This window comes from Takifugu flavidus, chromosome 4, assembly GCF_003711565.1.
Source record: "Takifugu flavidus isolate HTHZ2018 chromosome 4, ASM371156v2, whole genome shotgun sequence".
NCBI classification, from domain to species: domain Eukaryota; kingdom Metazoa; phylum Chordata; class Actinopteri; order Tetraodontiformes; family Tetraodontidae; genus Takifugu; species Takifugu flavidus.
This window is the reverse complement of record NC_079523.1, coordinates 18,051,563-18,073,016: the sequence shown is the minus strand read 5'-3', so window position 1 is coordinate 18,073,016 and position 21,454 is coordinate 18,051,563. Positions and strand designations below refer to the sequence as shown.

General features: G+C 46.6%; 2 protein-coding genes across 10 annotated transcripts in view; one reads left to right on the top strand and one right to left on the bottom strand.

Moving 5' to 3' along the window:
• LOC130523562 (NACHT, LRR and PYD domains-containing protein 12-like) overlaps nucleotides 1-21,454 on the bottom strand; it is a 669,815-nt gene that overhangs the window by 590,727 nt on the left and 57,634 nt on the right. The window lies entirely within an intron of this gene.
• On the top strand, nucleotides 1,261-7,292 carry LOC130523569 (uncharacterized). 2 transcript variants are annotated; one of them, XM_057028919.1, is made up of 8 exons: nucleotides 1,261-1,473; nucleotides 2,423-3,116; nucleotides 3,214-3,285; nucleotides 3,379-4,023; nucleotides 4,123-4,242; nucleotides 4,380-4,457; nucleotides 4,724-5,801; nucleotides 5,944-7,292. In XM_057028919.1, the coding sequence occupies exons 7-8, from the start codon at nucleotides 4,744-4,746 to the stop codon at nucleotides 6,521-6,523; spliced, it is 1,638 nt and encodes a 545-aa protein (XP_056884899.1). In that variant the 5' UTR covers nucleotides 1,261-1,473; nucleotides 2,423-3,116; nucleotides 3,214-3,285; nucleotides 3,379-4,023; nucleotides 4,123-4,242; nucleotides 4,380-4,457; nucleotides 4,724-4,743; the 3' UTR covers nucleotides 6,524-7,292. The 2 variants fall into 2 exon arrangements, with proteins under 2 accessions (XP_056884899.1, XP_056884898.1); XM_057028918.1 differs by having other exon boundaries at nucleotides 4,123-4,457.

Below are 21,454 nucleotides of genomic sequence, written 5' to 3'. Positions count from 1 at the left end.
TCCACCAAGAGTAAACGCATTCCCTTCCCCTAATCCTAAACCCAGAGGCTCCTTTTGGGCCACTGGTCTGAAGAAGACTGTTTCCTGAAATCACGGGGCTTCATAAATGCAGAAGTTGTCCTGGAAAAAATGTTCTATGTATCTAATGGCTTTTAGTTTTTGGGTATTTTTTTTTATGCTGAAGTAATTCACAACATAATTGTGGGATCCTAAAATGAGTTTTTCCATTAATATTGTAATTCAATAATTTCAGACTGCTCAAATTATTTGCATCCTTATTTAAAAATGTAAAAAATGCAAACACTCTTTGAATCCAGCAGAAGATGTAGGTGTTCACACCCCCATGTGCATCTGCTTTCATTTATTTTATGCATTCTGTCATTTTTGCCATTTTCTGTTATAATTAAAATACATTGATATTTTATTGTGCTAGCCATTTTACCATTCAATCAGTGCATCCTTTTAAGTCCATCTCCAGCAAAATGAACAATTACCACAGCAATAGGACACACTGAGCTTTTTCTAAATGTTGAATAGGTGTAATAAAATGAAGTTAGAGCAACTGAGTGGGACCACAGACGCTTCAACAAGACAGAAAAGTCAGAAAGTGCTTTCAGTTGATGTGTCGTAGGCACATTGGGGGTAGATTTCTGATGACTTAATTGCTGACATAAATATTCAACTAAAAGACTAAATACAATTGGAGAAAAACAACAAAACTAGCATTCCCACTAGCGCTGCTGTTTCAGTGGCTGGTTCTACAGAACACTGTCTTTGATCTGCTCTGATGATGAACGGTTAGGCAGCTTCTCCAGCCATCGAGGGTTGTCAGCAAACCAGGTCTTTCCACAGGCCTTGCAGCAGATTCACGAGAAAAAGATGAAATGCTGTCCACTGTGCCAACAATTACTTGAGGTCTTCCCACACCTGCAGAAACCACCAGAGGATGAGTACATCTTTGGAGACATGGCAGATTGTAGTTGACTATAGAAAATAACAGCTTATGTATGCACAGTAACTTTAAACATTAAAACACAAACGCTGTTCACCTTCGTAAGCGATATATAGAGGAGAGAGAGCGAGAGAGAGAGAGAGAGAGAGCGCAGTGTCGCTGAGTCTAAAGGGGAAAAGGCGCCTACTAGCGGCGGAAGAACCCCCCCCCCCCCACACACACACACACACCCGCTAAAAAAGCTATAGAGTGTTCTCATATGATCAAATTCAATAAAACATAAGATTAAGATAAAAATGTTATGCATTGGCCGGGAATCGAACCCGGGCCTCCCGCGCGGGGATCGAGAGTTGTTTAGCTAAACGGCCCTAAACCGTTTCCCATTCATTTTCAATGGTAGTGCTAAACCACTACGGACGCAATATATTTCCGGCCGCTATCATCCTGTGGCGCTGTTCTGCCGTTTCTATGAAGAGCGGCTCCTCTCCGGAAAGTTCATTCTTTTGTAAACTTCGCTGAAGGTAAGTTTGGGCTTGATTTCCTTCTAAATTAATGAGGAAACCTTTCGTAATTGTGCATAGGCTGTGGTCAATTGTGTCCTAAATTAGCAAGGAACGTGTTATAATTGGCCCTAAATTATAATGTATTTGTCATGCTACAATATACTCATATCTTGTCAAGCTAGTTTTTCATATTGTATTATGGTCATAACTCGTCGCCAACTTTGTCGATTATTTTATTCCACCCTCGGTGACTGCTAAAGACAAATTACAGTGAAATATGAACGTGCAGAACAAACTATGTATAGCCAGATCGCTCCAATGAAACGCCAAGGTTGCATTGAGATTCTAATTCAATATTATCTGTTGCTTGTCTTAAATTACACGATAGTGATGAATGAACTTGTTCATATTTTATATTCAAGTAACCGATTTGCTTGTCGTGGCACTGAAATCTCGGTATTATTATTATTACTATAATTATTAGTAGTAGTATTAGTAGTGGTAGTATTACATTTTATTACATCAAATGTGTGTTTTTGTTTCCAATGTCTTTGAGAGGGGATACTGTCCTCCTGCCCCCCCCCCCCCCCCACACACACACACACACATGTTCTCTCACACACACAAGCACACACATACACACACACACACACCATCACTTTCCAGTCTTTTCCTCACTAGCCACACCAGGTACTGACCTTCTGAACTCCTGAATCGACACCCCAACAACCTTGATCTTACACTTTCACACCTACATGATAATAACACACACCACAGACACACACACACACGCACACACACACACACACACACACAGAGCTTTACACATGGTACCACACTTTATCTTTTACTGGCCTAAGATTCCTTTGATCACATTTATCAGGTGTGATTTGAAAAATGGGTGGAACTGTTTTATCAGTGTCTAATAAAAATGAGAAAATTAATAGACATTTTTCCTTTATGTCAGCTCAACATGCAGAAGCAATTCGCCTTTTTCCCTGGGAAACTTCGGGTCGTGTTCCGCAAGGGGCCTCTTGGGTTTCTCCTCCAGGAGCCATCTGATGAAGCCAAACGGGTGAGTTCCACTCCTCAGGACAAGTCTGCGGCCATGAGGGAGGACCTCGTACGGCAGAACGCTTTGGCCGTCATCCGACAAAGAGGGGGGGATCCCTCAGATAAGATGGAGGTGCAGGGAGACTATGTCCTGCAGTTTGGTAAATATAAAGGGAAGTCATTCAGATGGCTTTTGCAGAATGACGTAGGATACACCGTGTATCTGATCAAGAACGTGCAGAGCGAGGAGGCAGCAGGTCTCTGTATGGCTGACAGCCACAGTAAGGACAGCCTCCAGTCATTTGTGAGTTATGCCCTCAGTTTCCATGAAATCCAGGCTCTTCTTACTTATGAGGCCGGAAGAGGGGATGGAGTGACTGCCTCATCTGAAGACGACCAGCTGGTTGGATTTGGTGCCCGAGCCAAGAGCACGTGGAAGGAGATCTGGGACAGCAGAGGTGATGGCTATGCCCATTTTGTCATAGGCAGGCGCTGCGTTCCAGGTGCACGAATGTCCAGGTTGCAGCAGAACCTGCTGAAGAGGCAGCAGCCCACCACATCTTCCACACCTGCTGAGCATCCCATGAAGGCCCCAGCTGAGCCCCTGGGTATGCTCATTCCTTCATGTGACAAGTTCAACTTTGGGAAAAGGTTTTTTTCTTTTCTACTAATAACCTGTAGCCGGTATTTTTGTCTTTAACACAGCCATGGAGGAGGACGTGGAGATGGAAAGGGAGATGCTGAGCATCCATAACGCTGATCTGCAAGTCCAGAGCTGTAAATACACCGTTACCACATTTATTTCATGTCAGACAAACAAAGTCCATGCCGTATCTGATTTCTATTGTTTTTCTTTTCATCTGTGTGCAGATGCTATGCCAGTAGCAGCAGCCGCCCTGCCGAGAGTGCCACCAGGAGCAAAGACAGGTTTCTGAAAAATAGGTTTCAGAGCTGGAGTTCCGTTCCTTTCCATGAAGAATTCCTCTCCAAATCTGAAACTTATCTTATTATTTTTGTGTTCTTGATGTTCCGGCCGAGTTCCTTTAATATTACTCTTCATATGTTGGTGTGATAATAACCGTCGTGAGGACTATGAATTGATCCGTGCAATGATGAACTGATATTGACTATGAGGAGGAGGGTAAGTGTTTGTTTTTGTTCTCTTTGCATGCTTCGTTGAAAAACAGTTTGGATGCACGGGGTACTAACACGCGAATGCATGTTTGTTGACCGAGTCACAATGCTCCTCCTGCTCGGCCTCGAGAGCGGTGATTAACATTGTCATTTCAATTGGTGTGAATGAGACGATTTTACTGTTTTAATTTTAATTATGTAAAATTCTAAAAAGCAGGAGGAGTAACGATAAGGCTGCTTGAATTTCTACTAATAACGGCGTCTTCACAACTCATTGAATCTGAACTGACTAAACCAATGTTGTCTTTTTAGTTCCATCTACCACACGCTCCAAACCCCCACCTGGAGATACCGCTGAGCTACAGGCATCACTAGTTGATGGTAAAAACATTGTAATTCTGTTCATCCAATCAAGTGTTCTGCTAACTGCAGCTGCCTTAAATAAAGTAATTTCATTTTTGAAAATGACCATACCTGCAGCTGTTCCAGCTTCACCAGGTGTGAAGAGGAAGAGACCTGTGCCCCTCCCTCCACAGCTGGCCTTCCTGGTGACAGAGACAGAGGGTCTCACAAAGGTAGAGGAGCCCCACTCAACTTCAGGTATGTTTTCTTTTTTTTTAATTTAGGGCTGATGAACAACCTGATGTCTCTGTAATGTACAGCTGACTGTTCTTTCCATGTTGTCATCAGGTGAAGTGACTGTAATTTCTTAATAGCAAGTCTGCACTTGTTTTCAGGACCTGACTCTTGCACGGCACAGACCTCTGACGGCAGAGTGCCTCCTTTGACGGACTCTACCCAAGACCAAAAGAGTGGTATGTTAAACCATGTAAATTTCCCCCATTCCGTGGGGTGTTGAACAATAATAAAGTGTCCCGGGGTAATTCAAATTGACACGATTCTTTGTCACTGACATGGAAAAAATCTGACGTGTAAGCTCTGGAATGAAACCAAGTGTCCGAGGCGCGTGTTTGTTTCCTTGTATCGTGTGTTTATATCATGTGAGGGCGGGGGCACTAAAATTGTCTATTCAGTAATGATAACTTTATGTTGTTCAACTGTCTTCTTTACTCTATCCTAGTTCCCATAGCTCCTGTTCCCATGCCTGTCCCTGACCACGACATGAGCAAGTGGATCTGCTCACAACATCAAAAGCTGTGGATGAGGACGGAGCTTCAACAACTTGGGTTGTGGCCTGGGTCCCGACCAGTGCATAACCCTGGGAACGCAATTTCTCTTTGGCGTCTTCCTCCTCAGCCGGAGCTACTGGACATGGTGGCTGAGCTCCCGTCCCCCAACTTTTTTCAGCTCCATCCATTTTTCATTTGGAAGCCAGAGAGCCACATCATGGTCAGGTTGAGGAACAATGACATCCTGCCGTGCCTCCATAGCTGTCCTCGTCCTCAGGTGGTCTCTGCAGGCGTGGGCAGACCTCGAGTGATCGTCAGCGTCCGTGGCCAGTATTTTATCTTTTCCTCGCGACTCTGCTGCAAGGCCTGTCGCAAGAACTGGTTCGCTGACACCCCTCGATGGGTGGAGAAGCTGCCCGTGCGCTTTACTAACCTTTTGCCTGCATTCCTGACTTACAAGAAGGCTGTGTGCAAGTCGGTAATGGATGAACTGCGGCGTTCTGGCAAGTCACCGACCGATATGGCGAACCAGGTGAATGAGCTCATGCACCTCAAGTATGAACGAGCTCACCTGGCATATCTGCACGCCGTACAGAACGTCAGGGAGGCCGAGGCTGGGGCGTACGGACAGAGAACCATCGGCCAGTACGTGAGGATGGAAGATCGGCCACGTGCTTTCGGGCCATACGAGGACCAAGAAGGTTGGGGTGGGGTGTCTGTGTCCGGATTCTACCTGACTGACTGCCTGCTGGATGAGTTCAAGCGTCAACAGCCGTCTTTGACCAAGCTCCTCCAGGGCACGTTCGGGCAGGTTTTCAGGTCGGACCACACGAGGAAGATGGCAAGGAAGGTGACACTGGCATCTGGAGCCATGTCCAGTTTCGCAGTGATGAATGAGAACTGGCTCATTGTGTCCTGGGTGATGGTTCAGGCTGAGACAGAAAGGTCCCTGCATCCGATGTACCAAGGAATGGCCCAGAGGTACAGCGACGCTGGGGTGGAAAAGGCAGGCTACCACTGGATGGACAGGTGAGATCAGCGATCTTGTTTGTTTGCCGTCATTCAAACTGAAAAATGCTCTCTGCAAGTCATTGTCTTTGAAGAAATTTTATATTAATGTTACAATTCTTCCTTTAGAGCTCATATTTCGATGTCTCTGCCTCGCATTTAGGGACTGCTGCGCTCCATTTAAGATCCCGGACTGCGTCCCTGGTGAACATCTGTGCTGGGATGCCTGGAAGACCACCCCTTCCATTGTTGCAGAAGCCACCTCTGGACTGCTGACCAACACCTGCGCCTCACGGGCACATTACAACAGCAGCATCGTTGTGAAGCTAGACTGGTTTCACTGTATGAGGCGCTTTGGACGAGAGTGCACCTCTGAGCACCATCCTCTGTTCAGCCTTTTCTGCCAGCTCCTTTCTGCCGCCTTCTCTGTGGTCGATCAGGAAGACCTGAAGAGGCTCCGTGATGCCTACGAGTTCTGCGGAATCCGTCCAGCCAACCCCACCAAACGTCACATCCGAGAGCACTGCAGAACTAAAATTCCACAACCCACCGAGCTGCTGGAGAGAGTGGAGAGAGTTCTGCAGCACTTTCACCTGGCCATGGACCCTAACGATGTCCCACTCTTCAAGCCATCCATGCTGAAGACGTGGCGCGTTCAGAGGGTTCACATCCTCCGTGGTTGCCTCAGTGACCCAGAACTGTCTGAGGGGATAATGTACAGGACGGAGGGACCCTTCAGCTAAACCACGTAGCGGGCGAAGGTGCCAAAGTCCCTGTCTGGATCCCTGTCCGTGGTACATCTCAGCAGGAGGGCTACCATTTCCACCAGGCCCAGTGGGTCACGGGTACGCAGGTCTCCCCTGAACTGTTCCAGGCCCAGGCCATGACCGGCGTTGTGCGGTGGAACTTTCAGCGACTGGTAGACATGAAGAAGCCCGGCGTCGTCCTCCCTGCTGTCTTTGACCCTGCCTTAATGTGGGAGTTGAACTCTGCTTCCATGGCAGTGACGGGACAAGACAAGTACCCTGCGTTTCGCCTCTCTGACAGAGACACTGGAGAAAGGTTTGGGCTGGAGTACAGAGAACCGGGCTGCCGTCCGCTCCCTCTGGACTGGGACAAACACAAAATGCAGAAGAGGGATCGGCCTTCGGCTCTTGTGCCCCCTCCCGCTCCAGACGATGCTCCTGGGGCAACACCTTCCTCCAGCTGGGCAACAGCGACTGCTGTGCCGTCGCTTCCCCCTGCGCCACCTGTCAGCTTCCATCTCTCTGCTGCTGGACGTGTAAAGGAGATTCCAGCAGAGGATGACCAGGATCCTGAAAGATCAGTGGGCGGGTCAACGATAATCGTGTTTTTCAGAGTGGCATGTTGGAATTAAGGCGTTCGAATGATTGAAAATAAATAGATTTAGTTAGGTTGTGGTCAGTGTATCTCAATTTTTTGATGTGTTAAATATTACACTTTCTGTTATTAAGGGATCAATATTAATGTGTTTTCTCAATAGCCCATATCGCGATAATATGAGTTACTAAGGATGCATTATTGCTTTGTTTGTGTTCCAGACGTCTCTCGAGCTTTGCCCCTGCCGCTGAAGTCCTCGCCGAGGAGTGCCCGCACTGGACCCATAAAGACTGGTGGTCGAGTGTTTGTCTTGGACCACACACGCTGGACTCTTCCCATGAAAGACGCTATTGATAGTTTGCTGCAGTATCATCATGGGGACAAGGACATCCTGAGGCTCGTGGATCGAGACTACGCAGACATGGTCCATCGGTCTGCGGCCGATCCTAACAGCGTGCTCCACCCCACAACCAGGTTTCACATATCCCGCTATGTGAAGCATCTGGCAAAGCTGTTGAACACCAGTTCTTCTCTGAACACCAGCCCACAGAAGCTCCTGGAGACTCAACAGCTGTGGTACTCCTTGACAGAGGGCAGCAAAACAACCAGCGTTCCTGTAGTCACCATGGAGACAGCTGTTGTCACTCCTCCCACAGCCGCCCTGCCCACGCCTCTGACGCAGGACTCCATTGAAAAAATTGTGCAGGGCATTCTAGAGATGCAGCAGCAGCAGCAGCAGCGACCAGAGCAGAAGATGAGACAGACGAAAACCTGTCTCGCCTGTGGACAGCCCAAGTCTCGGTATGGGACTGATGGATCTTCCATCCACTTTTTCTATCAGCAGGGTCCTGTTCGCTACTTCTACTGCTCAAGGAAGGTGCATCAGACTTATGCTGCTGAGGGACTCTCTGACCCCAGAATGCCCTTTGAACAATTTGCCGCGTCAGAGTTTTTCCAGAGGGAGCTGGAGGCCACCAAAAAGCGTGTGGAGGAAAAAGCTCAGAGACAGAGACTCGGCTCTCAGCCACCTGATCGCCTCTGCAGGTTCTGCCATTTGACTCTTAAACAGGGACCAAACAGCCCACATATACATACAGGGTTCCCTGGAGTGGCAGGTAAACACATTTACTGCCCATCCAAAGTCTTTTCTCTATATCGGGACAAGGGGATGGCCCGAGAGATGACCTGGAAAGAGTTTGTGGCCACTCCTTTCTTTGAGGCAGAGAGACGAAGATGGATGGAGGAAAGGACAAAATGAACTACATGCCAGGAATGCATGTTGCACTACTGTACATGGTTATGAAATGTAATGTTGCACTATTGTACACACTTTGAGATTTAATGTTGCACTCCTGTACACAGTTTGAGATTTAATGTTGCACTCCTGTACATAGTTTGGGATTTAATGTTGCACTGAGATTTAATGTTGCACTCTTGTACACACTTTGAGATTTAATGTTGCACTCTTGTACACACTTTGAGATTTAATGTTGCACTGAGATTTAATGTTGCACTATTGAACATAGTTTGGGATTTAATGTTGCACTCCTGTACACAGTTTGAGATTTAATGTTGCACTATTGAACATAGTTTGGGATTTAATGTTGCACTCCTGTACACAATTTGAGATTTAATGTTGCACTATTGTACATTGTTTTACATTTAATATTTAACTCCTGTGCATAGTTTGAGATTTAATGTTTTATGAGTGTGTTTGTGTTTAAATAAAATTGAATTTCCCACTTTGGTCCATACTGTTGTCAACATTTCTGTCTTCGCAAAAGCCAACTAAAGGCGGCAGAGTCCTGAATTGAAAACAATATCTAAAGAACTCATGTATAATACTAACAACACTAATATTCCATCTGTCTATCCCCAACTGAATTAACTCCCCACCATCTCATCAGATTATTTGCAGCAGAATAAGGAGATAACGTAGCATTTCCCTGTTCATATCTGCTACTTGCAATTTAGAATTTGTCACTAAAACTATGCTATGATACAAACTACAGTTTAATAGACTGCTGTGCTCCGAAAAATAGCAGCAAACATTTGTGGCTCATTAATCTCACAGAAACTGCAATGTTCTTTAAAGATTTTTATTATCGTGAATTTTTCAAACACATATCTTCGATTTGATAATGCCCAAAGCTGGATTCGAACTCGCCCTCCGAGGTCTTCGGGCAGCTTCGATCTGATTGGCTGGTTCTCCGTTACAACTATTCTCGACTGGCCCCCGCGTGGCAGGCGAGAATTCTACCACTGAACCACCAATGCGTAAATTGGGCCAAAAAACCGAAATTTTTAAAGAAACTTAACCTGTTAATTAACCAGACTTAACTTAATTCTCAACTATAAACGAGAATAAAAGCGTTCCAAATAATGGCGTCTCTTGAGTAACTATGCTGCCATCTAGTGGTCAAATAGAGGTATCTACACGCATAAATTAACACGCACTTCACGTGGTAATTAACGATATAAAGCTTGGACAGAAGTTGTCACACACTTAACAGCTTAAATACGACCACAATAATGTCGTCTGACACTAAATAAAGGGTATAATCCTCAGAACAACCATCGCAATGCAACCACCCAATTAACAAACAGAAACCCAACTACCAAACATAATAACATAAAGCAATAGCCACTAACCAAACTATAAATATGACACAGTCAGGAAAATGACTTAAAATTCGTCTGAGATAAAACAATACCGTCCGAACTTCATCTGGGCCGATCTCTTCAGGCGATGAAGACAACTGGCTCCGCTCTGACGCGCTCCCAATTAACGCTGACCAGTGTGGCCTCACTGCGCATGCGCTCAGGCTGTGACCCTTGGTTCCCTTGCTGTGACCCTGGTATTGCTGGATTATTACCTCCATTTCCCCTGCGCAAACTGACTATTTATCAACCCTCTTTCCCAATAAAACACAAATTTCTGGCATAAAGAATAATAACTAACGCTGTATGCTTGTGCAGATTGTGGATTGAGAACAAAATTCCCATCTTTTCCTTTATTTAATAAGACGTCTACTGTAGCTTTAGGAAGGCTTAAGTACTGCGGAAAACATGTACTACAGGTCAGAAAGCTCCCGTTTGGCTTTGATGATATTTTGAGAGTTCCGTCCGAGTGTGCCTTTTTTTTAAGACCCTAACAGGTAATGTTGTGTTCATCCAACAGTTATTGTACACATCAGTGGATTAGGAGAGATTAGGAGAATCAACAGATCATAGTACACTGACGCTGGGGGTGGGTGGGGCTATGGGGTGTCATACCCCTCTATGGACACAAGGGGGCGCTGAAGTCCACGACATATGTCAACCTTGGGCATTTCGTTACAGGCCCCGATTTACACACTGCAAGTTCTGGGTCTGCGCAAGTATTTATGGACCGGAACAGTAAGACAACGACTGCATGTCATACGCACGACTTCTGTTTTAAGTCGGGCAGTACTTTTGTTAAACGACCCTTCTTGCTAATGTGGACATTGCTCGTTGAGCAGCGCTTGGAAGTAGTCAAGTTTCGGTTCAGCGAAATCTTGTTCCGAATAATCTTCAAAATCATGGTCTCAAAAAGCAGCAGTACCTTTGTCATACTGTATATCCTTTTGTTTTTATTAAATTTGAATCAGTTCTCACGGAGGATTTATTATTACTAGTGCATTTAACGTGACGGTTACGTCATTTTGCGTAAGTGACTTTAACCCAACTAATATTACGGTAGTAGCTTTCCAAATATGAGACATAATTCTAATGCACTGTGGGGATTCTCCATCCAGTCCTGTCATGGGATTATTAAAATCATTTTTTTCAGGTTGTTGATTACATGTGTGTGCAGGTGTAAGAAAGTGATCTGTACACAGGCGAGATCACCATGTATCCCGTAGACCAGGGGTCGGCAACGCAAACTGTTGAAAGAGCCATATTGGACCAAGAAAACAATAACAAATCCGTCTGGAGCCGCAAAAACTGAAATGCCTTATAATGAAGGCAACACATGCTGTAAGTGTCTATATTAGCTTTATTAGCCTACTATCAAAATGATAATTAGGCTACAAATACATAAGGAGCATCCTGGAGAGAATGACGCACCACGTGACCACTCTGCTGTACGGTGGTGCTTTAAGTTTAACTTCCATTATAATGAGATGTGGAAATTAAATATTTATTATACAAATTTTTACAGCATTGGAAAACTTTAAGAATGTTTTCATGTTTTTCCTCCTACAGAAATTATATTAAAACAAAAAATATATTCACACATCTTTTCCCTATATTTGCTAAAGCTCCAGAGAGCCACTAGGGCGGCGCTAAAGAGCCGCATGCGGCTCTCGAGCCGCGGGTTGCCGACCCCTGATCTAGCCGAATCAGAATCAGAATCAGAAGCAGAATCAGGTTTATTGCCATTGTTCGTGTAATACAGTACACAGTATTACACAAGATAGGAATCTGTCTTGGTGTGACGCTGCGACATTCAACATAAAGAAGACAACACTAGAATAAGATAAATAAAATAAAATAAGACATATATACAGTATATACATAAATGGTAAGAAATAGTGCAATGAAGGAGTAGTGTATTGTTCGTGAGTCCGACTGGCTGCTGTACGTGGTGCTTAAGTGCTAAGTCACTTGGTGTTCAGCAGCCTGATGGCAGAGGGGAAGAAGCTGTTCATGTAGCGGGAGGTTTTGGTCCGAATGGACCGTAGTCTCCTGCCTGAGGGGAGGGGGGAAAACAGTCCGTGACCAGGGTGGGAAGGGTCGGCCGTGATCCGACCTGCACGCCTCCGGGTCCTGGAGATATACAGGACCCAGATGGATGGAAGCCTGCAGCCCATCACCTTCTCGGCCTCAGTCTGTCCCTGACGGTGGCCCCAGCAAACCACACGGTGATGGAGGAGGTGAGGATGGACTCCATGATGGCCGTATAAAACTGCGCCAACATCCTGGGAGGCAGTTTGAGCTTCCTCAGCTTCCGTAGGAAGAACATCCTTTGCTGGGCCTTCTTGATGAGGGAGCTGATGGTTGGCTCCCACTTAAGGTCCCGGGTGATGGTGGTGCCCAGGAAGCGGAAGGAGTCCGCGATGGTGATGGGGGAGTCCATGAGGGCAAGGGGGAGCAAAGGGGCTGTGACTTTCCTGAAGTCCACAATCATCTCCACTGTCTTCTGAGCGTTCAGCTGCAGGTTGTTGTGTCCGCACCAGGACACCAGTCGAGCCACCTCCCTCCTGTAGGCAGTCTCGTCGCCATTGGAGATGAGCCCGATGAGGGTGGTGTCATCCGCAAACTTGATCAGCTTGACAGACTGGTGGCTTGAGGTGCAGCAGTTAGTGTACAGGGAGAAGAGGAGGGGGGAAAGTACACAGCCCTTGGTGATCCAGTGCTGATGGTGATAGAGTCCGAGACAGTCTTCCCCAGCCGCACATACTGCCTCCGATCCGTCAGGAAGTGAGTGATCCACCTGCAGAGGGAGGCAGGCACACTAAGCTGGGACAGCTTGTCCTGTAGCAGAGCGGGGCGGATGGTGTTGAATGCAGAGCTGAAGTCCACGAACAGGATCCTGGCGTAGGTTCCCGGGGAGTCCAGATGCTGCAGGATGGAGTGAAGGGCCAGGTTGACCGCGTCGTCCACAGATCTGTTGGCTCTGTAGGTGAACTGCAGTGGATCCAGGAGGGGGGTGGGGATGAACTTGAGGTGTGGCAGGATCAGGCGCTCTAAGGACTTCATGACTACAGAGGTGAGCGCCACAGGTCTGTAGTCGTTAAGCCCAGTGATCCGTGGCTTCTTGGGGACAGGGACGATGGTTGAGGTTTTGAGGCAGGCTGGCACCTGGCACGACTCCAGGGAGGAGTTGAAGATGTCTGTGAAGACAGGAGTCAGCTCCTCTGCGCAGTGCCTCAGGGTGGAAGGAGACACGCCGTCCGGGCCAGGGGCCTTGCGCAGGTTCAGCCTGGCGAACTGCCTGCGCACATCCTGCTCACTGATGGTGAATGAAGGGGGGGAGGAGGGGGGAACTGGTGGTAAGTGATGGGGGGGGGGGGGGGGGGCTGATGGTGAGTGGGGGGGGGGGGGGAGGAGGGGACTGCCTTTGATGGAGTGAGGTCCATGGGGGCAGTGGCGCTGGGGGGAGGGGAGGTGTTGGGCATAGTGGAGGGACAGACTCTGACAAAGGGCTTTGTCGTCCTGACCCTCTGAAGCCTGAGGCCTGTAGTCGGTGATCTGCCTCAGGCCTCTCCACACAGAAGCAGAGTCGTTAGCAGTAAACTGCTGTGAAGTTTCTCCGAATACACAGATTTAGCTCTCCTCAGTTCCTTGCTAAACCGGTATTTGGCCTCTCTGGAGCAGTCTCTGTCTCCACTTTTCAGCGCTGCTTCCTTTTCTTTCCTGATCTGTCCGTGTACTCATCCAGATCATGTGTGGCCCCTTTAAACATGTCCCAGTCAGTTGTATCCAAGCACGTGCGCAGCTCCTCCACAGCCTCACTGGTCCATCTCTTCGTGGTGCTCACGGATGGCTTTGTTAGTTTAAGTTTCTGTCTGTATGTGGGGATCAGGTGGACCATCACGTGATCAGACAGTCCTAGGGCAGCACGGGGGACGGCCCGATACGCGTCCTTCACTGTGGTGTAGCAGTGATCCAGCGTGTTCTCTGCTCTGGTGGGGCATTTGATGAACTGTTTGTACCTGGGGAGCTCGTAACTCAGGTTGCTCTGATTAAAGTCGCCAAGCACGATAACCAGAGCGTCGGGATGGGTCCGCTCCACTTGTTGAATACAGTCCGCGAGCGTGCGCTGAGCCTCGCGCACGTCCGCGTCTGGCGAGATGTAAACAGAGGCCAGAATGAATGAAGCGAACTCACGCGGAGAATAGAAGGGTCTGCAGTTGATGAAGAGGTGTTCCACAGCAGGAGAACAGTGCTGGGAGATCACGGTCACATCAGTGCACCAGTCGCTGCTGATGTAGAAGCAGACTCCACCGCCTGCTCTCTCCCCAGAGAGCGCCAGGAACAGCTGGAACCCCCCGAGGAGGAACAGCTGGAATCCCCCGAGGAGGAGCAGCTGGAATCCCCCGAGGAGGAGCAGCTGGAATCCCCCGAGGAGGAGCGCGCTGTCCGGTGTCTCTTTCCTGAACCAGGTTTCAGTGAAGCAGAGAACACACGAGGTGGAGAAATCTTTAATCCGCATCAGCAACTTCAGCTCGTCCATTTTGTTACAAAGTGAGTTGGCGTTGGACAGAAAGATCCCAGGCAGCGCCGTGCGCGAGCCTCTCCTGCGTAGTCTCGCCAGGGCACCGGCCCGTCTTCCTCTCCTCCGCCGTCTCACCTTTTGGGCCAAAAAGTGAACCAGGTCGGCTGCAGGAGCCAGAAAAACTGGAAGTAAGTCCGTGGGGGTGAGAGTCCTGATGTTTAGTAGCTCTTCACGGGTGTAAGAGCAGGCAGACACACAATTAACAAACAAAAAAAGACAAACAAGAACGCAGCGAGACGCCAAGGCGACCGCTCTGGGCGCCATTTTGGATGATTGGATGATTGCTGGCTGCAGGTGAAACAGTAAATACTAAACCCTAAAGGTTCTGAAGGCATGATGTAAAATAGTAACGTATAATACAGACATTTGAAGAGACAATTAAGAGAATGTTTCCATGCTTCTAAGAGTGGCCGAGGAGCCATTTAGAACTTTATAAAGATGCATTGTGTGATACCAGGAACTAATTTAACTTCAAGGCAAAGCTGCTTCTGCTTTGTTGACCATCGACTGATCTCCTGAAAGTCCACCAGCGCTTTTTAAAAACTGATTTTTTCATCTATGGAGGGAGTAGACGGCAGATGTTTCCACAGATGCTCTTCACCAGTGGTCAGTGAGTGATGCAGCAGATGAGCGGGAGTTGACTGGCTCCAACCAGCCATGTCTCAATGTCTTCAGCCCATAGTGTGGATTCTCTACGAGATCAGACAGCAGCTTCACTCCTGAATCCTGCAGCTGGTTCCAACTCAGGTTCAGTTCTCTGAGATGGGAGGGATTGGACCTCAGCGCCGAGGCCAGAGAGTCACAGCTGATCTCTGATAAACTGCAGCTCCTTAATCTAAATAAAGAAGGGAAACTTTTATAAGGTTATAAGTGAAACCAGTATTCATCTGAAAGGTTAATCAAAGGCATGATCTGTAAATATTTAATTTAGTTACAGGTTAAAAAATGACAGTAATATGTAATTACCACAATTCCAACCTCTCAGGTTTGCACTGTTCCAGAGGAGAATATATATTGTTCTGGCCCTCACTTTTCCCAGGTTCTCCCACCTCTTTCCCTCCCATCTCATCATGGAGATCCATCTCACCTGCGGCTCATCTTTAAAGGCACAACCTGTCTTAGATGACTTCCTGTCTCCCTCACCATCTCCCTCCTCGTTGGCTGGTGTCTACCAGGCACCCTCACCTAGTTTTGTCTAATTTTGGTTACCATCTGTGGGCTTTTTCATTGTCCTTAAATCAATTTATCATGAATAAGTGGTCCCCGTGTGGCCCTCCCTCCTGAAGGAACTGGGCACAACACACACACTCAGAAAGTGTGAGGACCCTCGGATGGAATAATGGACATTTTTGAGAATGGTGTTTACCTCAGAGTTTCCAGTCGGCAGTTTGGAAAGTGGAGAAAACCACAGAGCAGCTTCACTCCTGAATCCTGCAGCTGGTTCTGACTCAGGTCCAGTTCTCTGAGATGGGAGGGATTGGACCTCAGCGCCGAGATCAGAGAGTCACAGCTGATCTCTGATAAGCTGCAGTAGTCTAATCTGAAAAATGCAGGATGAGGTTATACGGTGTAGGTCTGCATGTTATCTGCGTCAGTACTAAACCTATGTTAGTTCTTAGTTGGGTCAGACCTGAATTCACGATATTCCAAGGAATTTTTTTAATGTGGTGCATCACAGCAGTGTTGAGAACAGCCTCACTTCACCATCTTAGCAGCTGGTATATAGGTAGAAAAATGAAGACTGACCTGAGCCTCTCCAGTTTACAGTTTGGACTCTCCAGTCCAGAACAGAGCCGCTTCACTCCTGAATCCTGCAACGTGTTGAAGCTCAGGTCCAGAACCCTCAGATGGGAGAGGTTGGACTTCAGAGCTGAGGCCACAGAATCACAGCTGGTCTCTGATAAACTGCAGCTCCTTAGACTAAAATAACAATTATTTTGAGAGAAGACAAATAAAAATCAACATGTACCAGAGCAAAACACAGCTTCCAAGCAACAAACCTCTGGTCCTGCACCGGCTTATCTGCCGTATGTTCGTATTTTGGGTTCTTTCAGGGCGGTTGGACAAGATCTACACCGTATGTAAAGTGTGTGTGGGTCAAAATACCTTCCAAGTTTGTGAGACCACATTTCTCAATAGCACTCAACTCTTGTCAGGAGTTGGGACAAAGCGACCCACTCCTGATAGCTTGTGGGCGATGCTGCAGCGACCCTGCAATCCCTACACTCTCTGGTGAAACCAAATCAAAGGTTTTAGACACTGCTGGATGCTGGAAGGGTGGCTATAGTCTGGACGCATCGTTCCCCTGACTGCACATTTCTCCAACAATGATTGGCAGCTGGTGTCACTTGTTCTCCAGATGAGAGAAGGAAAGAGAGCCCCCCCACAGTGTGTTTGATTGCCCCACTGCAAGCTCAATGCTGCCAGAAAACATTGCAGGAGCATCAGTTCCCCTCAGGGCATCAACAAGGACCTCAGGAAAAGGTGCAGCTGCCACCTACTAGAGACAAGCACACTGAGCTGAGATTCAAAGCCCTCTCCTCCCAAGAGAAGAGCTTGTTTGTTGGAGGCTCTTCTGGGCGATACCTGGTACCACAGCTCCAGCTCAGCCCGTCTCTGGAGCTGAGGTGGAACTTAGCAAGTTTCATGGTTCTCCACCACTTCCTCTCGCTGAGGACCTTCTCAGCTGGTGGTTTCTGCTCCACCTTCCAAGTTGAGCAGGTGATACTTCTGCATTCCTGCCACCAGTGTCTCTGCAGAAAGAGTCTTCTCTACTGTTTTATATTAGATTGTAGAAAATTAGGATTTTTGGTTGATGTCTTAGATGTTGTTGACTAAGAGCAGGTTTTTCTTTAATAACATAGAAAGATTCGATGAGAAGAGCAAATGTATTATTTTATGAGCTACTTCCACTACTATTATATACACATACTTCCATATTGTCTTAGATTGCAAGCTGCATTTATTGCATCGTTCATAGAAAGTCATATTTGTGAGGAGAAAAACTCCAATAAGGTCATTTTCTTTAATGACCATTACAACAGAAGGAGGCGATGAACAAACAGATTTATATAAAAATGTGTGAAAACTTATGGATGGAAACCTTTTTAAAATGGTTGCATTGTGTAGAATCGGTGTAGAATCAACTTGTTGACTTCTGATTTGGACTCCAATGGAAGTGAGGTGCAACAATTGTGGATGCTGAAAGCTTCAGATCTTCATGAAGGTTTCTGTGGTTGGACTGACCTGCTGCCCCTTTAAGAGGGAGGCAGGTTTGGGCTTCTGGCTGGAATGAAGCCACCTAAGATGAGAATGACTGCAGGCTTTCGGTACCAAGGTTTAACAGGGTGCTCACTTCACACTTGGGCTTTTCTCTTTTTTGGGATGGCTTTTCTCAGTAGAGAAGGGGCATGGCACACTGCAGCAGCTTTCTTTTTGGGTTTTCTAGTTTTCCTTCTGATCTTTAAAAGACAGGAAGAACCATTTTTGATTGGTCTGAATGGGCGGTTTTGTGGCCAGCCTAAAATAAAACAAGACAAATCTACAACTGATACTTCCTTTCTAGTCATTGATGACCATCCTCACATGGGACAGATTTCCACAACCAATTTAATACTGCAAATCTGTCCTGTGTGGTCTTTTTTCTGAGAACTGTAACACTACGTTTATAACAAAGATCAAACATGGAAACAGTTATTGTCTAACTAGTTACACCTGGGAAAGTACTGGATCATCTCTGACTGACCTGAGAGTCTCCAGCTCACAGAGAGGATCCTGGAGAGCACCACAGAGCAGCTTCACTCCTGGATCCTTCAGCTGGTTCCCACTCAGGTCCAGAACCCTCAGATGGGAGGGATTGGACCTCAGCGCCGAGGCCAGAGAGCCACAGCTGATCTCTGATAAACTGCATTCACTCAGCCTGGAAAAGGAATAAATGGGCAAATAAAAACACATTTCTAAATCTGAAAATGAAGAGAAAAGTAGAAAATGTAAAGAAATTTAGAAAAGACCAACAGAGGCCTCCTGACCTGAGCGTCTCCAGTCTGCAGTTTGGATGCATCATTGCAGAAGACAGTAACTTTACGTCGGCATCTGTCAGGCTTTGGTTGTTGCTTAAGCTCAGCTCCCGTAGATGAGAAGGGTTTGACGTCATTGCTGAGGCCACAACTTCCCAATGACTTTTTGAAAGAACACTACCATACAGTCTGTTGTGTATGAAACAAAAATAGTGAGTCAAACTTTGGGATTTCTCATCAACTTATCTGAGAATCTACCTCAACACAAATGTAGCTCATTTCCTGGAAAAGCTCAATTCAACACCGTAGAGCAACAGTTTGAACGACCATCAGATCTGAAATGCAACTGAATTATTCTCAACATTTGTCTTATTTTAGAACAGCTCATAATTACTCAATATTTAAAATGATTGTAGCAAATGGTTTAAAGAAACGTGCATCTTTTTATCTGTCTATCGGCTCTTTGGATATTTTGCATTTCATCCAATTTGTACGATGGTGCGTCAAGTCTTAATTCAGCGATCGATCGATGACATCAGAGTCTCTGGTTGCATCGATTGCCCTCAGCTTCTGTTATATCTGCCTGTTTCCCTTCAAATCATTTTCACTGCACCTTTAGTTGCTAGTGATGAAGTTGCCACCTAACGGGTGTGGAAAGGCTCAAAATACTTTGTGGGTCACATAAAGGCTCCAAACGGAACCGCCACAAAGACCTAAAACACCCATTTAAACCAACGAGGCCGGCTGTTTTTACGTTGAACAAATGAAGCAAAATAGTCATGTGTCAGTAGTTAAAATGTGTTTTTCTGTCGTTTGAATACGATGTATACAAACAAACAAAAGTTATTTAATGACATGACAGTAATTTCATGATAGTCAGTTAACTTGTGGCTCCTATTATTCCTGCCTTATGTTGGTTTGTCTGGATTGACCTTTGAACTTATATCCAGCCAGTGTTGAACATTTCTGGATGAATTGTTGTTTTTTTAAATTTATGGACGCTGCAGTGGAGATAAAGAATTGAAGGAATGACCACTGGAGGGGGTATTGCTACCTGACATGATCCACTCGCTTGATTTAAACGCCGATGTCCGGCCCTAAAAATCTTTACTTACACGAACTTCCTGCAGTTCCTCACAGCTGGAATCAGGCGACGTTGTCCCTCATCTGAGGTGTTGTACTGCTGCAGGTTCAGCTCATCCAGAACCTCCTCTGACATCTGCAGCAGGTAGGCCAGAGCTGAACAGTGGATCACTGACAGTCTCCTCTCTGATATCTCCCCTGACTTCAGGAACTCTTGGATCTCCTGATGGACTGACTGATCCTTCATCTCCATCAGACAGTGGAAGATGTTGATGCTTCTGTCTGGGGAGAATTCATCACTGTTCACCTTCTTCAGGTTGTTGAGGACCTTCTGGATGGTTTCTGGGTGGCTGTTCCTCTGATCCAACAGTCCACCCAAGATCCTCTGATTGGACTCCAGAGAGAGACCATGAAGGAAGCGAACAAACAAGTCCAGGTGGCCATTTTCACTTTTGAGAGATTTCATTAGTGCTCTCCTGAGGAAGTCATCAAGAGATGTGATTGGTTTAGAATATTTTAGGAACTGATTTATAACCGCTGTGTCTTTCCTGGTGTAACGGTGGAACATGTAGACGGCAGCCAGAAACTCCTGAATGCTCAGATGAACAAAGCAGTAGACTGATTTCTGGAAGATCACACTCTCTCTCTTGAAGATCTCTGTACAAACTCCTGAGTACACCGACACCCCGGAGACGTCCAGTCCACATCGCTCCAGGTCTTCTGAGTAGAACATGATGTTTCCTTTCTCCAGATGTTCAAACGCCAGCCGACCCAACTTCAGAAGGAGTTCTTTATCAGCCTTAGTCAGTTCCTCTGGTCTCTGCTTTCCTCCATACTTCTGCTTCTTCCTCTTTATCTGAACCCTCAGGAAGTGTGAGTAGAGGTCAGTCAGGGTTTTGGGCAGCTCTCCTCTCTGGTCTCTGGTCATCATGTCCTCCAGAACTATAGCAGTGATCCAGCAGAAAACTGGGATCAGACACATGATGTGGAGGCTCCTGGAGGCCTTGATGTGTGAGATGATTCTCTGGGACAGATCTTCATCACTGAACCTCCTCCTGAAGTACTCCTCCTTCTGGGAGTCAGTGAAGCCTCGTACTTCTGTGATCCTGTCAACACACGAGGGAGGAATCTGATGGGCTGCTGCAGGTCTGGAGGTGATCCAGATGAGAGCTGAGGGAAGCAGGTTCCCCTGGATGAGGTTCACCAGGAGCACGCCAACGGACGATACTTGTGTGACATCAGAGATGAGCTGATGGTTGTTGAAACCCAGTGAAAATCTGCTTTCATCCAGGCCATCAAAGATGAACAGAAGTTTCCAGACAGTCAGATCTTCTGCTCTGATCTTCTGTAATGTTGGATGGAAAACATGAAGCAGTGAGAGAAGACTGTGCTGCTCATCTCTGATCAAGTTCAGCTCCCTGCATGAGAGCGGAAGCACCAGACTGATGTCTTGGTTCTCCAAACCTTCTGCCCAGTCCAGACTGAACTTCTGCACTGAGAAGGTTTTTCCAACGCCGGCGACACCGTTGGTCAGAACCACTCTGATGTGTCTCTGTTGCTCAGATAAGACTTTGAAGAGGTCCTGGCACTTGATTGGAGTGTCCTGGATGTTCTTCTGGGAGGTTCTCTCAAGCTGTCTCACCTCATGTTGTGTGTCCACCTCCTCACTTTGTCCCTCAGTGATGTAGAGCTCAGTGTAGATCTTGTTCAGCAGGGTTCCACTTCCTGCTTCATTAGTTCCTTCAGTCACATGTTCACATCTTCTCTTCAGACTCATCTTCTGACCTTCTATCACCTCCTGCAGTTCACCACCCTCTAAAACAAACAATCTTTTAAATCCTTTTACAATTGTCATCTACAGTAACACAGATGTCCTCAACTGGAAAATATTCTGTCATGATTGAATGATAGAAGCAACAGTCGGGTAATGACCCATCTTACAGTCAGTTTGAAATGTTATGTCTTCTTATGTACACCTATTCTTTTAT